The sequence below is a fragment of the Hemicordylus capensis genome, chromosome 3 (genome assembly GCF_027244095.1).
Source record: "Hemicordylus capensis ecotype Gifberg chromosome 3, rHemCap1.1.pri, whole genome shotgun sequence".
Classification (NCBI taxonomy): domain Eukaryota; kingdom Metazoa; phylum Chordata; class Lepidosauria; order Squamata; family Cordylidae; genus Hemicordylus; species Hemicordylus capensis.
In genome coordinates, this window is record NC_069659.1 from 150,282,305 (window position 1) to 150,305,035 (window position 22,731).

At 41.3% G+C, this 22,731-nt stretch overlaps 2 protein-coding genes across 7 annotated transcripts in view; one reads left to right on the plus strand and one right to left on the minus strand.

The window, feature by feature from the left end:
• The window catches only part of STK24 (serine/threonine kinase 24), a 49,642-nt gene extending 38,874 nt beyond the window's left edge, over positions 1-10,768 (plus strand). The window contains exon 11 of one of the 3 annotated variants that reach the window (XM_053311110.1): positions 4,250-4,717. In XM_053311110.1, the coding sequence (XP_053167085.1) occupies positions 4,250-4,367 (118 nt within the window). In that variant the 3' untranslated portion in view covers positions 4,368-4,717. Of the gene's footprint in view, positions 1-4,249; positions 4,718-5,242 lie in introns of those variants that run through there. The other 2 variants (XM_053311111.1, XM_053311112.1) reach the window with 2 other exon arrangements.
• An 8-nt stretch (positions 10,769-10,776) lies between these two features.
• FARP1 (FERM, ARH/RhoGEF and pleckstrin domain protein 1) overlaps positions 10,777-22,731 on the minus strand; it is a 268,168-nt gene continuing 256,213 nt past the window's right edge. For all 4 annotated transcript variants that reach the window (XM_053311099.1, XM_053311101.1, XM_053311100.1 and 1 more), the window contains 7 exons: positions 22,602-22,691; positions 20,281-20,363; positions 19,892-20,004; positions 18,730-18,893; positions 15,682-15,789; positions 13,625-13,776; positions 10,777-12,867 (listed from right to left, as the gene is read on the minus strand). In XM_053311099.1, the coding sequence (XP_053167074.1) occupies positions 12,786-12,867; positions 13,625-13,776; positions 15,682-15,789; positions 18,730-18,893; positions 19,892-20,004; positions 20,281-20,363; positions 22,602-22,691 (792 nt within the window). In that variant the 3' untranslated portion in view covers positions 10,777-12,785. The remainder of the gene's footprint in view (positions 12,868-13,624; positions 13,777-15,681; positions 15,790-18,729; positions 18,894-19,891; positions 20,005-20,280; positions 20,364-22,601; positions 22,692-22,731) is intronic.

Sequence of the window (22,731 nt, forward strand, 5' to 3'; positions counted from 1 at the left end):
TGCACATTTCTACTGTGGTTTTAAGCACTCTGCCCAAATCAGAATCAAATTATGGTTTGACCATAGTTTATTGCATCAGGTTAATTAAGTCTGCTTTCAGCTACAGAATGACGGTGTTGAGACCTTATAATTATTTAGAGACATTACATAGATTTAAACCTACATCTGTTTGTTTGCATTCATCTTAAAACGTATGTTGCATTCCAATATTTTCTTATATAGCTTTATAAGTAAAACTCTCAACATTCCTAAATCTCAGAATACCTAGAACTATATTTTTCTGTTTACACAATTTCTCCCTTTCGTTATAAAGAGTATCTTCATTTAGAATCTGCCTAGAACTGAAACACTACCATAACTTATTGAATTGTTTCTTTAACAAAAGTTATTGCAGAGTACTGAATTAAAAAACAAAACGGAATCTGGGAGAATAGAGATTAGATAGCCAGAAGTGGTGGTTTAGCTGCCAGCTTAAAAGCTGTTTTAAAGCCATTCATGAGTCAAGTTTGTGTCCAATGATAAATTTAACAAAACGAAATGGTGTATTCACATTGGATCCATAATGATTGCTCCAGATTTTAGACCCATTTTGATTGCTTCAAATTTCAAGATATTTCTGCTTGAAGAAATGGGTTCAGTTATTTGTTTCATGTGTAAAATATATATTTATTTTTATTATGCCACTTTTCAGCAAACAAGTTTTCAAAGCAGTTTACATAGAAAAAGAAATAAAAATGCTATACTTGCCTTTCTGAGTTAACGCTAGCAGGATTAAGTTTCTACATCTTTAAGTCTAGGATAAGGATCTGCTGAGTAGCTAGCCCTGTTTGGACATTATAAAACAGAGGTGTTAAATGTGCTTATAGCACTGAAAGCAGGTCAGAAGTCCTGCCTGGCACATCACTTATTCCCACTCACCCCGCCCCCATGCGCTGCTCATGGTTACAGCAGCATTTGTCTGAAGAGGGAGATCTGCCATAACCACGATGGTGGCTTCTTCCATAATCGACAGCTAGAGCTGATCAGGCTGCTGATCATAGAAGCATCCACCAGCGCAGCTACTGCGTTTACCTATTCAGATGAGCGCTGCTTTAACTGAGCAGTGGGGTGTGAGTGAGAGGTGCACTGGGATGGGACCTCCGACCCGCTTTCAGCACCTTCATTTTATAATTTTCAAATAGGGCTCACCAGATAATGTAGAATCAAGGTTATATACACATCCCTTCCATTTGAATCAATTACATGTGTTAGAGGCTTCAAGAGATGTACTCTAGTGGTAGTTATCACATTTGTATAAATAGACCTTGAATGCTGCATATTCAAAAATTGTGCAAGTACATCTGAACTTTTCTGTTTGCATTCTGTGTTTCTTTTTAATCATCTGTTTGTTTGTTTGTTTGTTTGTTTAACATATTTTTATACCACCCAAAACCTGTGTCTCTGGGCGGTTTACAACAAAACCAAAAAAGTTAAAACAGATAAATGACAACAAAGAAATTAAAACATTGGTTAAAATAAATGACAGCAAAAAGTTAAAACATTACAATTTAAAACCTTAAAAGAATATTTTTTTAAAATGTTAAAACTATTAAAATGGTATTTAATTAAAAGCCTGGGTGAACAAATGTGTCTTTAAATATTTTTTTAGAAGTTGTCAGAGATGGGGAGGCTCTTATTTCAGCAGGGAGCATGTTCCAAAGCATCGGGGCAGCAACTGAAAAGGCCTGTCCTGAGTAGCCACCAGACGAACCGGTGGCAACTTTAGACGGACCTCTCCTGATGATCTCAATAGGCGGTGGGTTTCATGATGAAGAAGACATACAAAGGCAGTCCCACATAGAGCACATTGCAGTAATCCAGTCTGGAGGTTACCAGCATTACCACTGTCCTGAGGTCGTTAATCTCAAGAAATGGACACGGTGTATCAGCCGAAGCTGATAAAAGGCACCTCTGGCCACCGCCCCAACCTGGGACACCAGGGAGAGGCTTGGATCTAGAAGCACCCCCAGACTGCGCACCTGTTCCTTCTGGGGAAATTTGACCTCATCCAGAACAAGCAGATCAAATCCATCTCCCGAGTTTCGACCCTGCACAATAAGCACCTCCCTCTTATCTGGATTCAGTCTGTTTGTTATCCCTTATCCAGCCCATCACTGCCTCCAGGCAGACATTTAGGGAGGTTATGCCTTCTCCCAATGAGTTGACATGGAGAAATAGATTTGGGTGTTATCAGCATACTGATCGCACCCTGCACCAAATCTCCTGATGATCTCTCCCAGTGGTTTCATGTAGATGCTAAACAACATTGGAGACAATATGGAGCCCTAAGGGACACCATACAAAAGTTCAGATTTTGAAGAACAGTCTCCAGAGGACACCATCTGGAACCTGCCTGAGAGGTAGGAGCGGAACCACTGCAAAGCAGTGCCCCCCCTTCCCAACCCCCTCAGTTGCTCCAGAGGATACTATGGTTGATAGTATTGAAAGCCGCCGAGAGGTCCAAACGGACCAACAGAGTCACACTTCCTCTGTCAATTTCCAATTGGAGATCATCCATCAGGTCGACCAAGGCTGTCTCTACCCCATAGCCCTCCCGAAAACCAGTCTGAAACGGGTCTAGATAATTGGTTTCCTCCAAGACTGTTGGGAGCCACGACCCTCTCAATTACCTTGCCCAACCACGGAAGGTTGGAGACAGGCTTGTAGTTACTCAACTCTGAGGGATCCAAGGCAGGCTTCTTTAGAAGTGGTCTAATAATTGCCTCCTTAAGGCAAGGAGGCATCCTTCCCTCCCTCAGAGAAGCATTTATGATCTCTACCAGGCCTCTTACAACAATCTCCCTGCTAGATAGTATAAGCCATGTTGGGCAAGGGTCAAGAGAACAGGTGGTAAGCCGCAGCACTCCAAGCAGCTTATCCACATCCTCAGGAGTCACAAACTGGAACTGATCCAACCTAACCACACAAGAGGAGTTGCTGGACACCTCAACATCAGACACTGACATATTTGTGGAGATTAAGTCAACCTGAATACGAGAGATTCCCCCCCCCCCCAAATTCATTAAACACATCACAGAGGGTAATCAATGGATCCAGATTCTGATTTAAAGGAGGAGGGGCACATACTAGCCCTCTCACAACCCAGAACAACTCTGCCGGACATGAACTTGTGGATGCAATATGGGCAGAAAAGAATCTCTTCTTTGCCACACGTATTGCCTGAGCATAGATCTTCAAATGCACTCTATGTTGCAATCTGTCGGATTCAAGTCAAATCTTTCTCCACTTGCGCTCCAGTCATCTACTTTGCCACCTCAGCGCCCATAGTTCTTCTGTATACCAAGGGACCAATTTTGTAGCAGGTCAGAGAGGACACTTAGGAGCAACCATGTTCACTGCCCCGGTGAGTTTTCTGTTCCAGTTCTCCACCAGAGTATCAACAGGATCGCCAGCATAGCCAACACTAGTAGTATGTTTATTGTGGTCACAGAACAGATTAACAATAAATAACAATTAATAGCATGGAGCCAACACTAAATCCCTCCAAGGCTACTTGGAATCCTGTTGGATCCAATACTCTTCTTGGGTGGACCATCCTAATAGGCCCTTCAGCCCTGTGAAAGTGGGAAATGATTGGCTAAAAATTGCAGTTTTCCCCACCACCACCACCAAATGACCCCCGAAGTGCCCTACCATGCTGAGTAAAAATGGTACCAAAAATCAATCGGAAATCACAGGTTTTGCCATTTCCCCCTCAAATTAGCAAATTAGCCACAGAATGGCTCTGGTGCTCAAAATGGTGGCTGGAAATGACCTCGTAGGTCATTTCTGGCCACCCTTGACACGCAGATATGTGGGTCCCCACATGCTTTTTTCTGCATATGCTGAGGTCAGGTGCTAATTATCTGACCACAGATAACACGAAACTATGAGTACTGGACCTGCGATTAACGAGGTCCTCCTGTATTCCATCTTCTAAAGCCATAATATGGGCATAGGAAAAACATCACATGAACTGTGACAAATAGTAACATAACTTCCCCATGCTAAATATTTGGAACATCACACAGAAGTGAAATTGTGCTGCTTTAATTTTCAGAGATCCACCCTAGTTGCTTTTTAGGGGTAAGATAACATGTCACGAGTCAAGTGAAGTAATGTGGTGTAACCCTGAGAGAGCAGAGCCCACAGATAACCCATGGGTTTCATGCCAAAGTGAATACGTACATACCTACCATGTCACTTTCAGAACTGTCGTCAGAACTTGCTTCGTGAAAGGACTCTTCCACTTCAGCATGCCCATCACTTCCTTCAGAATAACTTCATCTGTTATTCTTCAAAGGCTTCAGATCCAATCAGAATCCTGAACCCCTCAAACTCTAATTCAGAGGTTTCCTCTGCAGATATCTTTGAGCTGTTCTGACATGCTTGTCAGAAGCCAAATGTAAGTGAAAGCTGCAACAATTCAGGTTTGTAAATAGAGTACTATTTCCATCCTTGAAGCATTTGTAGACAGAGAGGAAAGGAACAGGTTCTGGTCTAAGTATCTATAGACATACCTTTCCCTGCAAGATCCACACTGCTCATTAAGATAACCAGGAGAGGTCTTACTTGGAGTGCCACCAATTCATCTGGTTGCAACCTGAGATTAGGCCTTCTCAGTTGTGGAATGTGCTGCCCATGGCTATAAGAGGCTTATCTTTGGAGGTCTTCAAGAGATCCATAAAGACTGATCTTTTCAGCCTGGCTTTTAATAATGTTTACTTGGGCGGTATAAAAATGAAGCACACGTTCACGCACACTAAATAGTACAACAGTATTATGTGGGGTCTCTTTGATGCTTAGTGCCATAAATGCATAGTACTCTAATTTTCCCATGCAATAGGGACTGTTGATACCCCAATATCCATATTAGTATAAGTGGTGACTGTAGACAATATTACAAGGGTGTGATAGATGAAACACTAGAGGGTACTTCACCTCATTGAAGCTGATTCTGACCTAGAAAATTGCAGGACACTGAACAAAAAAATATTTTATGATTCTACCCCGCCCCCCTCAAATGAAGTACAATCCGCTCTGATTTTGATCAAGAGTTAAATCTATGATGGGATTAAAGAGAGAATGCTGAGACATTCCAAGATTCTTTCAGTCTTAATGGTTGTTCATATCTCTAGCTCTGAAGAATTTACTGCCATAATGAAATAATAATTTGAGCTCTCTTGCTGTCATTCCCACCCAGGTATTCAGTAACTGGAGGAAGCACATCATCCCACTGAAGTGTTGTTTACATTGCTCAGTTGGTGGCGCTCCTGTATGCATCTGCACCTTTCCTAAAGGCCTGCCACTGTCGGTCAGTGGTGTGATTTCCAGTATGTGGACATTCCTGAAGGTGCAGCAACAGAATTGGGTGTCTCAGCAAGGGCATTGTTTTTGAGCTCTGTACTGTATAGTTTTTTAAACAATAATGCACATATTCAAAGGAGGTATCTTTTTAAATCTCTGAGATGTATATTTAGGATTGCAGTTAGGAAATTGAAGCTATTGTGAAATCTCAGGTATCTTGCTTTAAGTCATTGGTCTTCAACTAGTGGATCAGGACCCATAAGTCGGTTGTATCCCAGCCTAAGGTGGGTTGCACCAGTGGCACTACCACTATCTTCTTTGTTTTTAGGGTTTTATTTTAAAAAGTGGATTAAAAAGAGAGTGCGGAGTGGCAAAAAACTAAGTGGATCCATATTATAGGTTGGAATTAAAGGTGGATCCCCCAGTTCTCAAAAAGCTGAAGACAACTGATTTAAGTCGGTGAATCTGTGAATTGGAAAACGTTCTATTGCCCTGTATGTACAGATTTGTATATAGTCACTTTTTTTTACTGAAACTTGATCAATGTGCATATGGGATTCCTCTGTACAAATGGCCAAGTGCTTCTGTAGATAATGCTGGCAAGGTAAATATTTTGGCAGATCACAACTGATTATTGGCTTGCCTTTGTTATATGAACATTTTGAATTATGACAATGGGTTTGATTTGACCTTGTATTTGTAGGTCAAAACTAATTATAGCTGTGCTACAAAATTCCTGTTTGTACCTCAGATGCGGAATTTCATTTTGTTTTGTCAAACAATGTTCTTTGTATAATTGAGAGTTTATTCTCTAATCATGGTACGATTTTAATTTACTGCATTTTGTTTGAAAATTCTCTAATTAGCTTTCTTTGGGTGGCTTATATCTATTCAAAATTGTGCCAATTCAAACTTTGAATTTACTTTTAGTAGTTTTATTTGAAGCTAGGTGTAAAATTTGAACATCCTATACTACTAAATTAAATTGTTGTTTTGATATACCTCCTAGAAATCCTGGCTGAATTCTGACAATTTTGTAAGATGCTGGTCTTAAAAATTATTGAAAATATATCAATAGCTTGTAATCATATCTCTCGCTGTAATAATCACTGAGATAAAAATTTGGTTTTAACTTGGTATCCAAGATCCCTTCTTGACGGGGGAAATCCTTGACATTTCATCAAGACTTGAAATTGAAGTTCTCACTTTTGTGGCTTCTTCTGGATGATTCAGTCAAATATTGTATTTTGGTTGTTGGATCTTCTTGTGGTTCATTACTACCATCTTTGGTCTACAAAATTTGTCTGCTGCAAATCACTTTTTGTGTGAAGTATCTGACTAGTTGCTCATTTAACTTAAAAAAGAAAGAAATTAATTCCTGGAGGCAAGTGGATACCATTAACAGTAGGGATGTGCACCAAATTGCTTTGGTGCACATCCAAGAGTGGCGAGGGGTTCCCTTAAGGGGCAAAGGGGGCAGGTCCTACCTGCCTGTCCTCCAAGCGCCCGCCACGGCACTATTACAACGGAAATACCTCCATGCAAGCGGCAACTTGTGCCGCTTGCTCCTTTAAAATGCCACACTGCAGTGATGGGATGCATCCCTCGGTATCCCTTGCGCGTTAGCTCGTAAATGGCGTTGGCACATGTGTCAATGCCATTTGCAGGGTCAGCAACAGCATGCGCCGGTGCTGCATGAGGGATGCCTGATGCATCCCATCGTCACGGCGTGGTGTTTTAAAGGAGCAGGTGGCACAAGCTGCCACTTGCACGGAGCTATTTCTGTGCCATGGTGGGGGCTTGGAGGACACGCAGGTAGGACCTGACCCCTTCCCCTTAAGAAAACCCTGCGCGGAAACATTTCAGCACCAGGGAGCCAAAGTGTTTTGGCACCTCTCCAAAGAGGGCTCATCCTTAATTAACAGTGTAAAGAAGTGGTTTCTCAAGAGTTGCTAAAGGATCTCTTGTTGTTTCCAACAGAGCAACAACGAGCTGTTGTCATTGACAATGACTTGGTTCAGGGCTGCACAACTTTGGCCCTCCTGCAGATGTTGGACTCCAACTCCCATCATCCCTGATTATTGTCTGCTATGGAAGATGGGAACTGTAGTTCAACAACAGCTGGAGGGTCAAAGTTATGCAGCCCTGACTTCGTCAGTGAGCAGAGCCCAGACTAAGTTGCTCATGATTTAGCTCCATTGAAATAACTAACTTAATCAGTGTAAGTCCCATTAATTTCAGTGGAGTTTAGACATGACTCCATTAGTGTGGACCCTACCCACTTTAAAAGTAAACATGAACCATAAAGAATACTTTAGTCTTCAAAAATATTGGTTGACCCTCTGAGAATTGGGAGACATTTGGGTAGATAGTTTTGGGAGGCACAAGTGGCTACAAAGGACAGAGGAGATTTTCACAACTTCCCCCTCTGCAGTGGGAAAGACCTGGCATGTCATTGGGAGGTCGGGTTGGTTAGTCTGCATGTCAGCCATTAAAAACACAACTTAATGTTAGAGTCCATCTTGGTCTCAAACTTACCCGTTTGAACTAAATTATTCATGATCTAAACCTTGCTTCATGATATTATCTTGGTAAAAGAATGGAAATGGATGAAGGGTACATAATAACTTCAGTAGTTAGCCTGCTATGGAACTGTTCTCACTACATTTTCTGCACATGTACCATCTTCTCCCAGAGATTGAGTTTGAAGAGGAGCCTGTGTTTCTGGCTTGAGCAGAAGTTGGTTTGCACGGTACTGATTGTCCAGGTTTTGTGTCTGTCTCTGAGATGGGAACAGTGTTAATTGGTTCAAACTTGGGTCAGGCATGAAGCTGCCTTCTCTCTCAGCCTTGTCATTGGAGCAGTTTAAAAAGTGTAAAGTTTTAGCGGGGAAGGGCAGACAGCTGTTCAGGGGACGGGGTCGGGAGGAACTCAAAATCTAAGTGGATAGGCCCCCTGAGGCATGGAGGAGAGCAGACTCTGGATCAGAGGCGAGACATGTGCCAGGAGTTAAGGGGGAAAGAAGCAGAGCTCATCGCACAGTACACATCCCACCCTGCCATATCTGTGTGTGCCACTTAAAACCCATCAGCTTCTTTCAAATGGAGCGAATGATCTACTGCTGTGAGAATAACTCATTTTGTTAGGAGTTTCTGTTTGAAATTTCTTAAATGGGAGGCAGAAAATTTTCCTTGGAGACTTTATTTTCCAAAGAGATATTTGCTCTCAGCTTAAATTTTGAATCAGGGTTTTGTGTGTGCGCTTGTTTGTATAGTTTGACAAAATTAAATTCTTGCACCAAATTGACTATAACAAATGGGGTTTAGACAAAGGTTGGTTAAAAAATGGTGAATATTCAACCAATTTGTAGTCCAGTCCTATGCCTCTTTACTCAGAAGTCCCACTGAATTCAGTTAGAGGGTCTTCCAAGTAAATAAGCATAGATATCAGCCTCTGAGTTATTGTTTGATACAGGAAGTTATATACGGCACATTTTCTTTTCAGTGGACTTGAATCATGGTTATTTGAAACTGCAGTTCTGAGCTGATTGTGATAGAATTCAGATTGCTTAATCCCAATACATATTTTGAGCTTACATATTTACTTTGGACTTTTAAATTAACATTTATGAGCTTTAAACACAAGTGTCCTCTTAGGAAATGGAGCACTGGGAATGTATGTACGTGGGCTGACCTATGTGATGGTTTAGCTAATGCAGCTTTTTGTTCTTTGACTAAGAAGATGAGGGTTCTGTCCTAAAAGCTCTTTCTAGGAAGCATCAGTCTTTTTCCCTTATAGATCTTGGAGAAATTTCCCATTTAAAAAAAATTAAGGTGCTAAGCAAAGCTGTAAAAGGTTAACCAGGTTTTCAGAACGGAAAAGCGCCCTATTTTAGGTGTCGGGTCACCTTTAAGTATTTTAGCTAGAAATTGATTTCTGTTGCAGTTGCGCTCTTGTGGTTGAGCTAGAAGATATAGATGGCCGTTGTGTTGGTGCACAGAACTTCTAGTGAAATAGTGAAAGTGTCGCCTAGTTTCTCACTAACTGCCATGGCCTGTTTTGGCTCCCTAGTAAGTGGGTCTTGGTCTTGTTTGTCCTCGGTCTTCATGTAGCATTTTGTATTTTTGGTACCATGCAGCACTGATATTTTTGTAACCGTTTTAGACCCAGTTTAGTAATATCCTACATGCAGCATGGCAGACTTTGGGACTGCCCGTCAGTTTCTGCATATAGGAGGCAACAAGTGTACTGGTTTATGATGAACACTTGATTAAACACAAACTACCATTTTTCTACCCACTCCGGAAGAGGAAGAAGTATGGCAATTGAATGAATGTAGTGCATGAAGTCTATTCCTACACCCCACCATACAATAGGCCATTTGTCAGAAGCACAAGTATTTGAACCTGGCCCTTGTATTTTTATTCCTTTGAAGGTTTGCTACTGGATTGAAATGGTAAACGCACAATAAAGTGGCAAAAGCAACAGATGACTAACAGATTTGTTTTTGCATACGCTTTTGTGGACTAGAGCCCAAATTATCAGATAAACGACGCATTATCCTCAGTTAGCAGAGAGACATTTTAAAGAGTGGGGCAAGAGACCATGAAAGGCAAGAAGCAGCAAGCCTGAGTCTTCCTCTTGTGTTTAATGGTCTTTTGGCCCCACTGTTCCATTTTGCGTTTTGTTTATGTGTAACTCTGTAACTTCTTGCATCTGAAATTGGCTCTAGTCCATGGAAGTTTATGCCACAATAAACCAGTTAAAATGCCACAATACTCTTGTTTTTGCTACAAGAGACTAAAGATGTACTTCTCTGGACAGTAAACCTTTAGGGTGTTTTCATAAACACAAGTATAAACAGATGTTTAGGGCCTTGGAAAATAATTTTTTTACCTGTTTTTGTAAGGCAGGTGGGTCTTCACATATCCATTTGTGTATCAACCGCTATCATATGCTAAGAACATGTTGCATATAAGGAGTAATTACTTGTGTGGGAAATAGGAAGTAATGGATAAAATATCATCAGGTTGCTGCCCTCCTCTAGGCATGTATTGATACTTTTAAAAAAGACAATAATTAAATCTAAGAACATAAGCATTTCCTTGCTGTGTCAGAACAAAGGTCCACTTAGTCCGGCACTCTGCTTTCAGCAGTGGCCATCTAAGCTGCCTTCATTAGCCTGTTTTCCCAAACATCCAGTAATTGAATATTTACTGTCTTTGTACATAGAAGTCCCATTTTTAGCTATCATGAGAAGTACTCAATGGCGCACTTATCCTTTTATCAAGCTCCGTTTTCTTCTGTAATACTGCTATCTATTTATAATCCTGTGTAAAACTTTGCTTCTGTCACGCATCAAGATACTCTTCAATTCCTTGTAAGTTACATGACACAGAAATAAAGGAAAAATGAAACAAAATACTGATGTCTGATTAAATCATTTATGGGGGTCTACTCATGAAATCACCATGTCTGTGTGGTGTCCCCTCCCTCCCCAATAACTTTTGCATTTACAACACAATACAAACACTCTCCTATGGAACTGTGATGGGGGTATTTTAAATGTCCATATATTACTGCCAGAAAAACCCATCCTCATAGTCATGGGACAGGAGGAGTCCCCTTCCCTGTCCCTCCAAGCTACTTAATATGGCACAAACCTATTGAGTGGTGATGATCTCCCTGTGCCCTGGCCAGAGAAGATGAGGCAGTTACTAATTGAGGGACCATAAATGCTGGGGGAAATGTGGAGGGGAGGCCGAGTGACCATTTTTTTCATTCAGTAAAGCTAAGCAATGGGAAGGGCAGAACTAGTCTATGAGTAACATTTCCCCAGAAGGGAATACTTGATAGTTCACAGTTTACTATTGTGCATGTTCTCTGGGTTCTTGCAGCAACGAGGCAATGGTGCAGCCTGGCTAACATGGCATGGCCTGAATAAAATGGACAGCTGCATAAGACACTAGCAACCTAATTGACTTACGCCTGTTTATGCAGCAGTGAGTTAATTGAACTAAGCATGAGCAGGCTTGCAGCCATATGCACATAGCCAAGGCATGAATGCAAAACGTATGACCGATCAGCCAGTTGTCTCCCACGCTGATACACCATTGTTCCTACCATTTGAAAATTATACAGTACTCTGAAAATATAAGACAAGTTGGTTGCTTTAGAAATGCAGTGTGAATTTAGGAACAGAGAAAAGCAGCAAATTTTTATTATCTTAAAACTGGGGCGTTTCAATGTGTTGAGGTATTTTATTCCTGTTTATAAATTTTAGCCATTTTCATACATTGTCGAAAGGGCACATTTCCGCATAAGCTACTTAGCAGAACAGTAGTTAATTGAGAGCCTCATTCTCTTGGCAGGGTGTTTGTAACCTTTGTTTTCTCTTGTTGCTGAATGACACTCTGTGTGGTACATGTGGCTGGAACCTGTGTTTATAGCAAAGTAAATGCCTTAAAGATATATATATATATAATTGCTCCTGTATCTGTATACATGAATTGTGAACTGGTTTGTATTACCATTGATAATAAAGGTGCAGAAATACTATTATGACAATACTAAAAGTAGTTAAACACAAAGATGCATTACACATCTGCACTGGTCCTTACTGAAACACTAATTTACTTGAACCACAAATTAGCGTCACAACTTTTGTACTACACAGGTGGTGTCATAGACCAGTAACCACAGCTTTTAGATTCCCCTTATACTCACCATTCACAAGACATCCATAGCCTAAATATTGCACAGAGTTATTGTGTAAACGGTTCACTTTGCAAGTTTTTACATAATTTCTTGCACCATGGAGTAGACAAAATCTTCGGACCATTTTAAAAGTACTTGTAGCTTCAAAGAGTGAGACAAAATGAGTAAGCTACACACGTGGTAGTTTAATTTTTAGAAGCAAATTGTGTAGAAATACTGAGAATAAGGTATGACAGTTAACCTCTTTGCTTTGAGACTGCTCCTTAACGCACACTTATGCTGAAGGCCGTTGTATATGTAATACAGAGGAAATACATTTTAAAAAATCAGCAGTCTATTAAGTAATCATTTTGAGGGCTTTTCTTTCAAAGAAGAAAAGGCATTTTGCTTTCCAGAAGATACCAAATATGAAGTTACTACAAAAATTGTACTATATTTCTGGTGCAAATTTTGAGGCAAGGAAATGTCTTTTGGCATTTGGCACTCCAAGGACAATATTTTAATACTGGCACAAGCTAGAAAACCACACTGAAGGACAAATACGAGACATGAAACCGTCACTTGGCCGATAATAGTAAACAATTCTGCTGAGGCAATATTACAAAAAGCTGCTCCAAAACAATTTAACAAATTCATGTTTTACTAAACTTTAAAAGGAGAAAATAAATTCAAATATCCTCTATAAAAGCAGCAACTGCTGGAATGAACTTGGAGTTGAGTCGTCAATAAACATGTGATTCTTCATGACTTAAAACACGGATGCGGGAGGCAGGGCTAGTGGCACTTCGGATCACCTCCATCCACCTAAAAGGAAGATGCAGAAAAACAAATGCTTATCCTGAAAGGTACATTTGAGTGACTGTTTTCTGTTCATTTTGCCACCAAGATGCCTGTTTTACTGGGCACAGTTTGAAGCAGTGAAAGAGGAATGAATTTGTTCCTCTAGCAAAAGGGTTGCTTGTGTGCTTTTTCACTGAACTCTTGAAGACGTGTGTGAGTGTGTGTGTGTGTGTGTGTGAGTGAGAGAGAGAGACAGAGAGAAAGGCATACTCACACACTCGCTATCTACCTGGAATACTATAACAGTGTGGTGAGTAAAGAAGAGTTGGATATAATGAGGAATCTCTTTAGGTTGTCATTTTGACATCTCAGCTGTGGGACTAAGAAGAAGTTGTCTGTGTCTACCACAACTACTGAGAAGGCTGAGTGGAGCCTGTATTAAATTTTCCCTTTCAAAGAAGTGAATGCATTTTGCTCAAGCGCTGACAGATGGTCACCGGTGAGGCTGTTTTATCTAGTATGTTTGCTATTGAATTCCAGATTGTACAGAATGAACAGAGAGGAGGACTGATATATGGTGCATCCATTGGCCCAGCAACAGGGGCTTCAACAATGGCACGTTGGAGCCTTTTATGACAACTTGCTTTTGCAGCTGTTTTTTAAGATAACCCAAATCAGTTAGCTTAACTATGTTTAACAGAGTTTATACAGACTCTTGTTTAAGCATGTCTGACTGTACAGCATTTTCCGGAATTTCAGTTATCACAGAAAATCCACGTACCTTTCAAATGTATATTCACTTTCTGCCCTGAAATAGTACACATGGGATTTGAAGTGAAGCTTAAAGACATAGTCTTTATGAATGTTCTCGGATTCAGAAGGAATGGTAAGAGAGTACCCCAGCAGAGGAAGGCTAGCTAAAGGATGATTGTCCTAAAAATAAAAAGACAAAGGGCTGTGAGAAGAGTTGGGGGAACATTCTATGCCATGGCCTTTGCCCCAATAGACAAGGCTGCATGTGGGTTTATTTTAAAATGGTCTTTGTGCTCCCAGACCTAAAAATGCCCTCCTGAAAGCAGGAAACTGTGAGTGCTGGAGGAGGTTATGTCTGTACTGGGTTCGAGAGCAGAAGCGTGTCATCAGGGGCATAGCAAAGTTGGAGTGGGTCCTGGGGCGGAAAGTGAAGATGGTTCCCTGCCCACGCCCTCTTCTTCGGGGTGGTGGTGCAAATACCCGTAGGCCTTCCTCTCTCATGCCCAGAAGCATTTTTCCTACTCAATTACAGATATGCCCGTGCCTCTCATAACCCCACTGATCTCTCAGGTGGGAAATAGCTGGGGAAACTGGACATCTGGACTCAACCAGGAGCTGTCTTTTTTATATCAGATCAGCACTATAGGGGGCATCACTGTCAGCTGATTGGTGAGGTCCCCCTAGTTCCAGATGGCCAGGTATCCCCTTGTCCTTGCTACGAGGAACTTCAAGGAAACCTCCCACTCTACTGATCTCATATCAAGGACAGGTTGCACAGGCTACAGCTCCAGTGTGTTATGTACACATGGAAGCAGGTTGCTGGAAATGTGGCATTCATGCCTCTAACAACCTGTTATTCCCATGTTCAAACAGATTTGCAAGTGGAAACCTGTTGCTACAAGTACTTCCTCTTGTTGGACACCATAAGGGATGTGAGCTCCACAGAAATAATTGTCCTGCTATTGGTTTACATTGTTCTGTGTTTATCTGCTAGGCCCCACTACTTTCCATGAACAACATAGCTGTGTTGATTTCAATTTGGACAGGTAATTTCAACTTATCTTTCCTTCTTATGAAGCACCTAACTTGGAAAACAAGGTGTGGGACCTCCCCCCTCTCCATGAGGTGGGTGGTGGTGGTGGTGGAAGTGGGGTGGTGGTGTCTGCTGATGTTCCCCCTCCCCCTGCTGGCCTTCCCACCTTAAAAAACAGCCCCGTTAGAGTTCTGGCCTTTCCCCATGCGTCGGTTCTGTGCACACCCCTAGAAAATACTAGCAGGACTTACGGAAAATAAAACCCAAATGTCCTATTCAACCACTCTAGTGGTTTGGCGCAGCAGGGAAATGGCTTGACTACCAAGCCAGAGGTTGCTAGTTCGAATCCCAGCTGGTATGTTTCCCAGGCTAAGGGAAACACCTATATCGGGGAGCAGTGCTATAGGAAGTTGCTGAAAGGCATCATCTCATACTGCGCGGGAGGAGGCGATGGTAAACTCCTCCTGTGTTCTACCAAATACAACCACAGGGTACTGTGGTCGCTAGGAGTTGACCCCAACTTGATAGCACACTTTACCTTTAGCGGTTTAAAGTATTGTACTATTTAATGCCCCCAACTCTCTTATGAAGTGCTTCAGCAGGATGGTCTGTCAGAATTAATGTTCTCTCCCCATATGGTTAAAATAATGGGCAGTGACCAAAACTAATAGCTGCTGGTTTTTCTTCCAAATAGTACAGAGCTGACCTTTTTGCTGTGAAGACACTGGGATGGTTTAGTTGTTAGAGCAGGACTCCATACAGTTGTGACACAAACATTCTGGGGCTCACACTGATGTGAAGAACTGAATGGTATTCCCTTCACTGGTATACAGGTACTTGCTCAGCTACAATCATGGTCACACAGTTTCCAACTCCTCTGCTTACAGAGATTGCTGCCAGAAAGTTAAGGCCAGCCTTGGAGGCTTCAGTTCATACCATTCAGCTCTCCACATGAGGGATTTTGGTAACAGTCAATGGTGTATTGGGTCGGTCTTGCACATGTGGGAATGGTTAATAATGGATTATTCTCTGGCCTTGGAAAATCAGTTTACCTGGTGGGATTTGTAGAAAAACATGCAGAAGTTGGTAAATACTACCCAGAGCTTCTGCCACCCATTGCTGTTCTTGAATTTTCTCAAAAGGTTTCCAGAGAGTTGATTCTGAAAATAAGAGAAATAGTGCAATAGACTGAGTAATTCACATGCAGAGGATAACAGACTGATGGAATGCAGACAAGCCTCATGTAAAATGGTATTTTTCTATTGAAACTGGATAATCCTTTCTCTTTTGGTCATTTTAACGTGACATTCAGATTCAGAATTTGCTATCATTCTTTAAATGAGGCTTGCCTGTAAATTGATTTGCTAAGGAAAGAAATTATCTGCTGTTACCTCATTAGATGCAGAATTATTTTTCTTGGGGAGGGAGGGGAAAATGATAGTTTGATAGATTCTCCTAAATTACCAAGTTAATGATCTATTTAAAGTTAATTATGGGACAGGTTTCTACACAAATGATTTAAATCCTGCACATAGAAACCACTGTTTAAAATTGAAAGGAAAAACTGAAACGTCTCCCTTTTAATTAACAGAAAACACCAAATAGAATGTTTGACCAAGGTTACACTAGGAGTTAGGCCTTTCCTCTCTCTAGGCAGATGCACTGCAGATCAACAGAAAGGCAGCTTCAGTGGGTTGGCTTTATCAGCCATTTCCTGAGTATCCACCTGCAATTCCTTCTGCCCCTCCTCCTCTCGAGGGGTGAGCCTGGGACTTTGGCTATGTCATTAAGGGTCAGGGGCCAAAAGAAAATACTCCCATACACATGCATACGCATGCCCCTAATAGTTTGTTTCACTGGATTTTAATTGCAAGTTGCTTTGGGAGCCAGCCCTTACTGAGAGTGGGGCATAAGTATACTAAATAAGAACATCCACCTTGGCAGTGAGAAAAATGGCAGACCGTGCCTCAAATATACATAAACACCTCAGTTTCCTCTCTTAAGAAATGAAGCAAGCAGCTGCTAATTTGAGAGGCTTTTGGTCTGGTTAAAAGAAGCTGTGCAGTACCTTTGGGCTTTCCAATCTTTATTACGGTCATAGACCAGAGTACAGTATCTTTGGTGGGATGGTGACCTATCGGATACTGAAACATGCAAGTTGTCTGACATACTATGACAAAGTAGAGATTCTTCCTATTAATATCTTTTGTTCTGCCCTGTAAGCTGTGTCTGGTGGAAGAAGCTATACTAGTGGAAATTGCAAAGGGATTAATTCCATTTTCCTCTATCTTTCATAATTAGCTATCAATAACTGACAAGATTTTATTTTAGTTCTTTTTAAAGTCTTCATTTTAAACCAGGCCATTTTAAATATCTGATGGAGTGTGTCTATTAGCATAAAATTGACACACAAGTGAGTATTCCTTTTAGTTGTCTAATTTCCGTTTTGGTTACCTCATCACTCTGGAGGGTATCATAAAAGGAGAGGCTTTGCATTCGGTACCAGCAGACATATGAAATGGAAACAGACCGCTGATCACTGATCAGTCCAGCAGGTAGGGAAGAACAGTCACTGACAGTGAGAGGATCTTCTACCACAAGAGAGAGAGACAGAAAGGAGGGAGAGACACAGAGAGAAAGCATAAACTATAATGCTGATGTGACATTACCCATTGAATTTGGCAAGTATGATTGAAACCTGTCTGCTATGGAGACAGCTGTGGAATTGAAGACAGATGCTTAACGTGTGAGGATCTGCTTCTAGGTTGCTTAATAGTTCATTATGATCTCAAAATATATCATGAACTTAATGCATAAGGCAAAGCTTTCTCAAAGCAATCAAGATGAATATTTTGTAGCCTGTTTATTAACAAACAGAGCTATCAACTAAAAGATACATTGAACCTAAAGATTAAATGTCCCTATTAGACATATTACACAGTATATATAACTCAAGCAACCTAGAGGCATTTTCTGGGAAATGGGTGTCCGCAGGTACCTTGAAGAAGCTAAACCAATTTGCAATTTACTTCAAGTTTGGTGATACTCTTTCCTCTAGAATCAGTTTTACTGATGATATATTTCTGAATGGTTTCTTCATTCCATTCTGCGGCCATATTTATGTGCTCTTTCTTTATGGCAGAGTAAATTATCTCTTCAAATAGCCTCTTTGCCCTTTGTACACCCGTTGAACCCCAATCGTGATGGGGATCGGGGATTGCAATTATTCCCCATGAACGAGCCTCTTTAAATTGGAAGAATTATTAAAGTACCACATGAAAGCTGAAATTGGCTTTATTCAAATGTAATAAATGCATTCTGCATTTCTATGAGCCAGATAATTTTTATCCAATATTCCACTGATTTGTGCACAATTGGTTTAGCTATAGTCAAATGTATCGTCACACACACACACACATCTCTGTGACAGAGGAAACAAGTGAGGAAGGCAGATGAAACTGAGAAGAGAGCATTCTAAGATTCCAAAGGAAAATAAATGGCCTAAAATAGAACAAAACTGTAGAAATGTAGGTTCCAAACTGCAGCAGCCAGAGTCAGGGCCAACATCCTTTCTCAATATGGTGAGGTAAAATAAGTTAACAGCAATAAAATGTTCCAAGGAAACTCACTGACATGATGCACAGCATGGTGGTGACACTGTGCCCTGGGGCTGCTGCAGACTCATAATGCAGCCCTGATGCTGCCCTGAATGGCTGGTTGCACAGTGGGGAAACCAGCTTGTGCAGCTGCCTATTCACAGTGTTGAGGCTGCCTTAGATGTCTGCAGCAGACCCGAGGCACAGTGCTAAGTCTCTAATGTGGCGTATTATGTGGGTCACGCTCCTTATCTCAGTATCTAGGAATTAATTTAGACTGTGAAGAAGGCCAGAAAGGTATCAAGATAATTAACATTTGCTAAATAGTTAATTAAAAAGATGTAAAATTTAACATCATTTGAACGGGTGCTGTGCCACTGTCCAAGAACCCACGGAGCTCACTGACGGATTGATTGCTGCTTCCTAACATGAGGGAGAAAGGAGATTGTCACTGAAGAGCAGTTCTCTCTGGGGCTGCAGTCCAGGTTGTTCTGTGGCAGATACCTCCACGGCAATACTAAAGTCGACCATGGAAACGCTGGTATTTCTGTGCCAGCAAACGTGCACCGTAGTGTTGCCACGGTGAGGAGCCTGACGTTCAAGAGAGGTGCGGGATGCATTGAGGTCATCTTCCGATTCCAGGTCTACAGTGGATTCTTCAGGGGACTCTATGAAACGCAGGAAAAACCATCTCTTTTTCCCCCTTGTATAAAATATTGACTATAAAAAACATTACGCAAAAGACTTGATCTGATGAAGCTTATTTTGCCCTAACTGTGAAAGGACAGTGTTTTATGGATGTGGGGGGGGGAGAGGAAAAGAATTTGGGGGGAAATATCCCATGTTCTACAACTAGATATAACTTATGATGACGCAGCACAGAGCTGAGTGTGCTAACAGTCTCACTTCCCATGGAGGCATGCTTAATTCTATGTTGTACTGTAGCAGACATAAAAAAAAACTTGCATACATGTATTTGTTGTCAGTGGCTGACAAACCGCAGACGGGATCGGGATGTCCATACTGTGTGCGCGTAAAAACCACGACTGGGGCTGCACAGCAGGGTAGCGGTGCTCTTCCATAAGTGCTCCGTGAACACAGTTGAGTGACACACCTATTGGAAACCATGGGTGTTGCACTGCACAAGTGCATTCACAGAGTGCTTACAACAGAACACTGCTGCCCTGCAGTGCAGTCCCACTGGCGGTGGGCACCTGTGCACAGGGGTGCGGATGGTGCTCCAGGCACCTGCATCCCTTTGTGCAGCATGTCAGCCTGTGTCTGGTTCTGAAGTCCAGCAGATCCTGTACGGAACACGCCAGATTCTGACCAGCACGAAATTCTGATAAGTTACAGAAATGTATGCGAGAGGCGAAAAAGAAAAAGAGAAAAGAGAAAAGGAATAGTTTCAGAACAGCAAGGGTATCTTTGCTTTTCCCTTCCCTAAAATGCACGTTTGAAATAACTGAATAAAAACAAGCAAGACAATTTCCATGCAAGCTACCTGAACTGAAAGCAAATAAGAAAATGCTGTAAATCCATTAAAATGCACTTAGATGGAAGAGCCAGTTATAAATGCACTGTTAAGCGCTAGATGTTATTCCTCTATGGTTTTAAAGACGTTCTCTGCATTCTGCAGCCTTGCCTTGCCTCATTCTGTACTTACTAGTGTCGGGCGGGCTACTCCCTAGAAATTCAGCAGCCGGGCCATTACAATTCTCTGCCAAGTCAATTGCCATCTGTATGTCCTCAGTCCACTTGTCCATTTCAGTGCGGCTGCTAAGAACAGGAAGGCAGATCTCATTCAATTTATTGCAAACAGCAACTCACTTCATGAGCTGGTCAGATATAAACTGAATTTAGTTTTAATCCTATATTCTCATGCCATACTTTAACCAAGTTAAAGTTGCATTAAAACAAAAAACAAAAACAAGGTGATTTTGCCACACCTGTCCCGTCACATAATGATTTAAAATGTATCTCGAACTGCTTGTGGATTATTCCCTAGAATCGCTAACAAGGTGCCAAGTGAAGTGCACACTAGAAAGGAATTACCTTGCAGCAACAACAATGGACTGCTGTTGACCTCTCAGGGTAAAGCAGTGAGGGACTCCCCATTCTTCTTCACTCTCTTCTATCTGAGAATATGAATACAGACAGCCTCACACAACAGGCACAGCAACTGGCTGACACATGCATGACGACAGTCTTTGCAGAAGGCAACCCCAACTCAGCAGTGGGTGATTTTGTTTCTGTTGACATCCTGCCCCAGCACTAAAGACCTTTCGGCAAGAAAGGTGTGGCAGGACTAAACAAGCCATGCTCTTCTGACCTTACTAGCCTTCCCTAGAAACTCCAGAATGCCAGGCAGGAAATAGTACAGGTAGCACTATTATATAATAGTACAGGTAGTATTACGAGGAAATAGTACAGGTTTTTCTGAAGCAGTCCATATGGATTGGGGTGGGTGGGAAATCACGATTAAAAAACAAAAACAAATGGGCTGCTGAGGGTGTAGTGCTCAGTAGCAGATAGACAATGAATGTGCACATCATTAGCACATCCCTGACACCGGCTGAAATAGGCGGCCCTTTTGTCTCAGTGGAGAGTGTCAAATTAAGGCAAGCTTTTGGATCTTTAAAAACAAATATTGCATGTTTAAAAACAAATATTGCATGTGGATAGGGCCAGTTACACTCCCTGTGATAACTTGGCAAAGAGGCACCTTTTAACGTGGTGATTCTCTTTATTTAGCGGGGGGAGAGTAAATGGCCCTATCCACTCCCAGTACAGTATCTCCAGTGACTGTTGCTGGTGTCTATCTTGTGTTTCTTTTAGATTGTGAGCCCTTTGGGGACAGGGATACATCTTATTCATTTACTATTTCTTGGTGTAAACCGCCCTGAGCCATTTTTGGAAGGGCGGTATAGAAATCGAATTATTATTATTAATAAAGATTGCACAGACTGACTACAAACAAAGGCATGGCAAGGTAGCAGGGATGATACACTGGAACATCTGCAAAAAATACAAGCTACCTGTAGCCAAAAATTGGTGGGACCATAAAATTGAAAAAGTTGAAGAAAATGAAAATGCAAAAATATTATGGGGCTTCCAACTACAAACAGACAAACATCTGCCACACAATACACCAGATATCACTGTAGTTGAGAAGAAAGAAAAACAAGTTAAAATAATCGACATAGCAATACCAGGGGATAGCAGAATAGAAGAAAAAGAAATAGAAAAAAATCACAAAATACAAAGATCTACAAATTGAAATTGAAAGGCTGTGGCAGAAAAAGACCAAAATAATCCCAGTGGTAACTGGCGCCCTGGGTGCAGTTCCAAAAGACCTTGAAGAGCACCTCAACACCATAGGGGCCACAGAAATCACCATCAGCCAATTACAAAAAGCAACTTTACTGGGAACAGCCTATATTCTGTGACAATACCTATAATAACAGCAACAACATTGATAATAAAATTCAGCCATCCCAGGACCTTGGGAAGGACTCGATGTCTGGATAAAACAAACCAGTCAATAACACCTGTCTGACTGTGTGAATAAATAATAATAATAATTAATCTATTTCTAGTGAATCCTCTAGGTCTACACTTTGCCTTGAATTCATCAATTGCTGTCACGTGGGTCCCATCAGTCAATGGAACAGCAGCAGTCTCCACCAACACAGATTCCTACAAACTGAAAGGATGGCAGTGGTTTAACCCAGACTGCTAATATTCTAAGCCATTCAGTCCCCAGAGAAGGATGAGGTTCTTGGTTTTTAACGTGCCTCTCAGAAATGCTTGAGGCAGTTTACATGTCACTAAGAACATATGTAAAATCATTAACAAAAAAAGCAGCCAGACTCAGAGCCACTGAAATCAAGGAGACAAGTTAGTTATGACTAGTAACTAAGTTCCATACATTTTAATGGGACTTTTTCTAGATGCTGCCCATTAACCAAACTACTACAACCGAAGAGGCAGAGCAGGGTTTCTTCTCCATTGAATTTTTATGTTTTAAATCGTTCTTTTGAGGCCAAGGTGAGAGTTCTATGGGAGGTTTGAGGTTCATTTTTTTCTCTGACGATTAAGATTTAGTTTTCTAGATGTACCCCCTATTTCTTACAGATTATCTTAACTCATTCAAGTATACTTAAATATTATTACTTTGCACAAGGCTTTCCCCCCCTCTTGCTTTCCTTGCTGAGGATGAGCCATTGCTCTAATTCATGTATGATTATGTCAATCTCAGAGATGTAACCGGTTTTATTTCGATTACTAATAAAAGCAAAAATTCTATTAAAAAAAAAAAAGAGGCAGAGCAGGGAAAGGAGGAAACCAACAGCCTCCGCTCCACTTTTACTTACCATCATACCATACAGCAGGAGCTGCCCATGGACTTTAAACTGATTTGAAGATGTCAGGCCTCTGCTTGTGTACATCAAGACATCATTGAACTAAAGACAAAAGCAAACATGAACAACACTTGGTTGATAT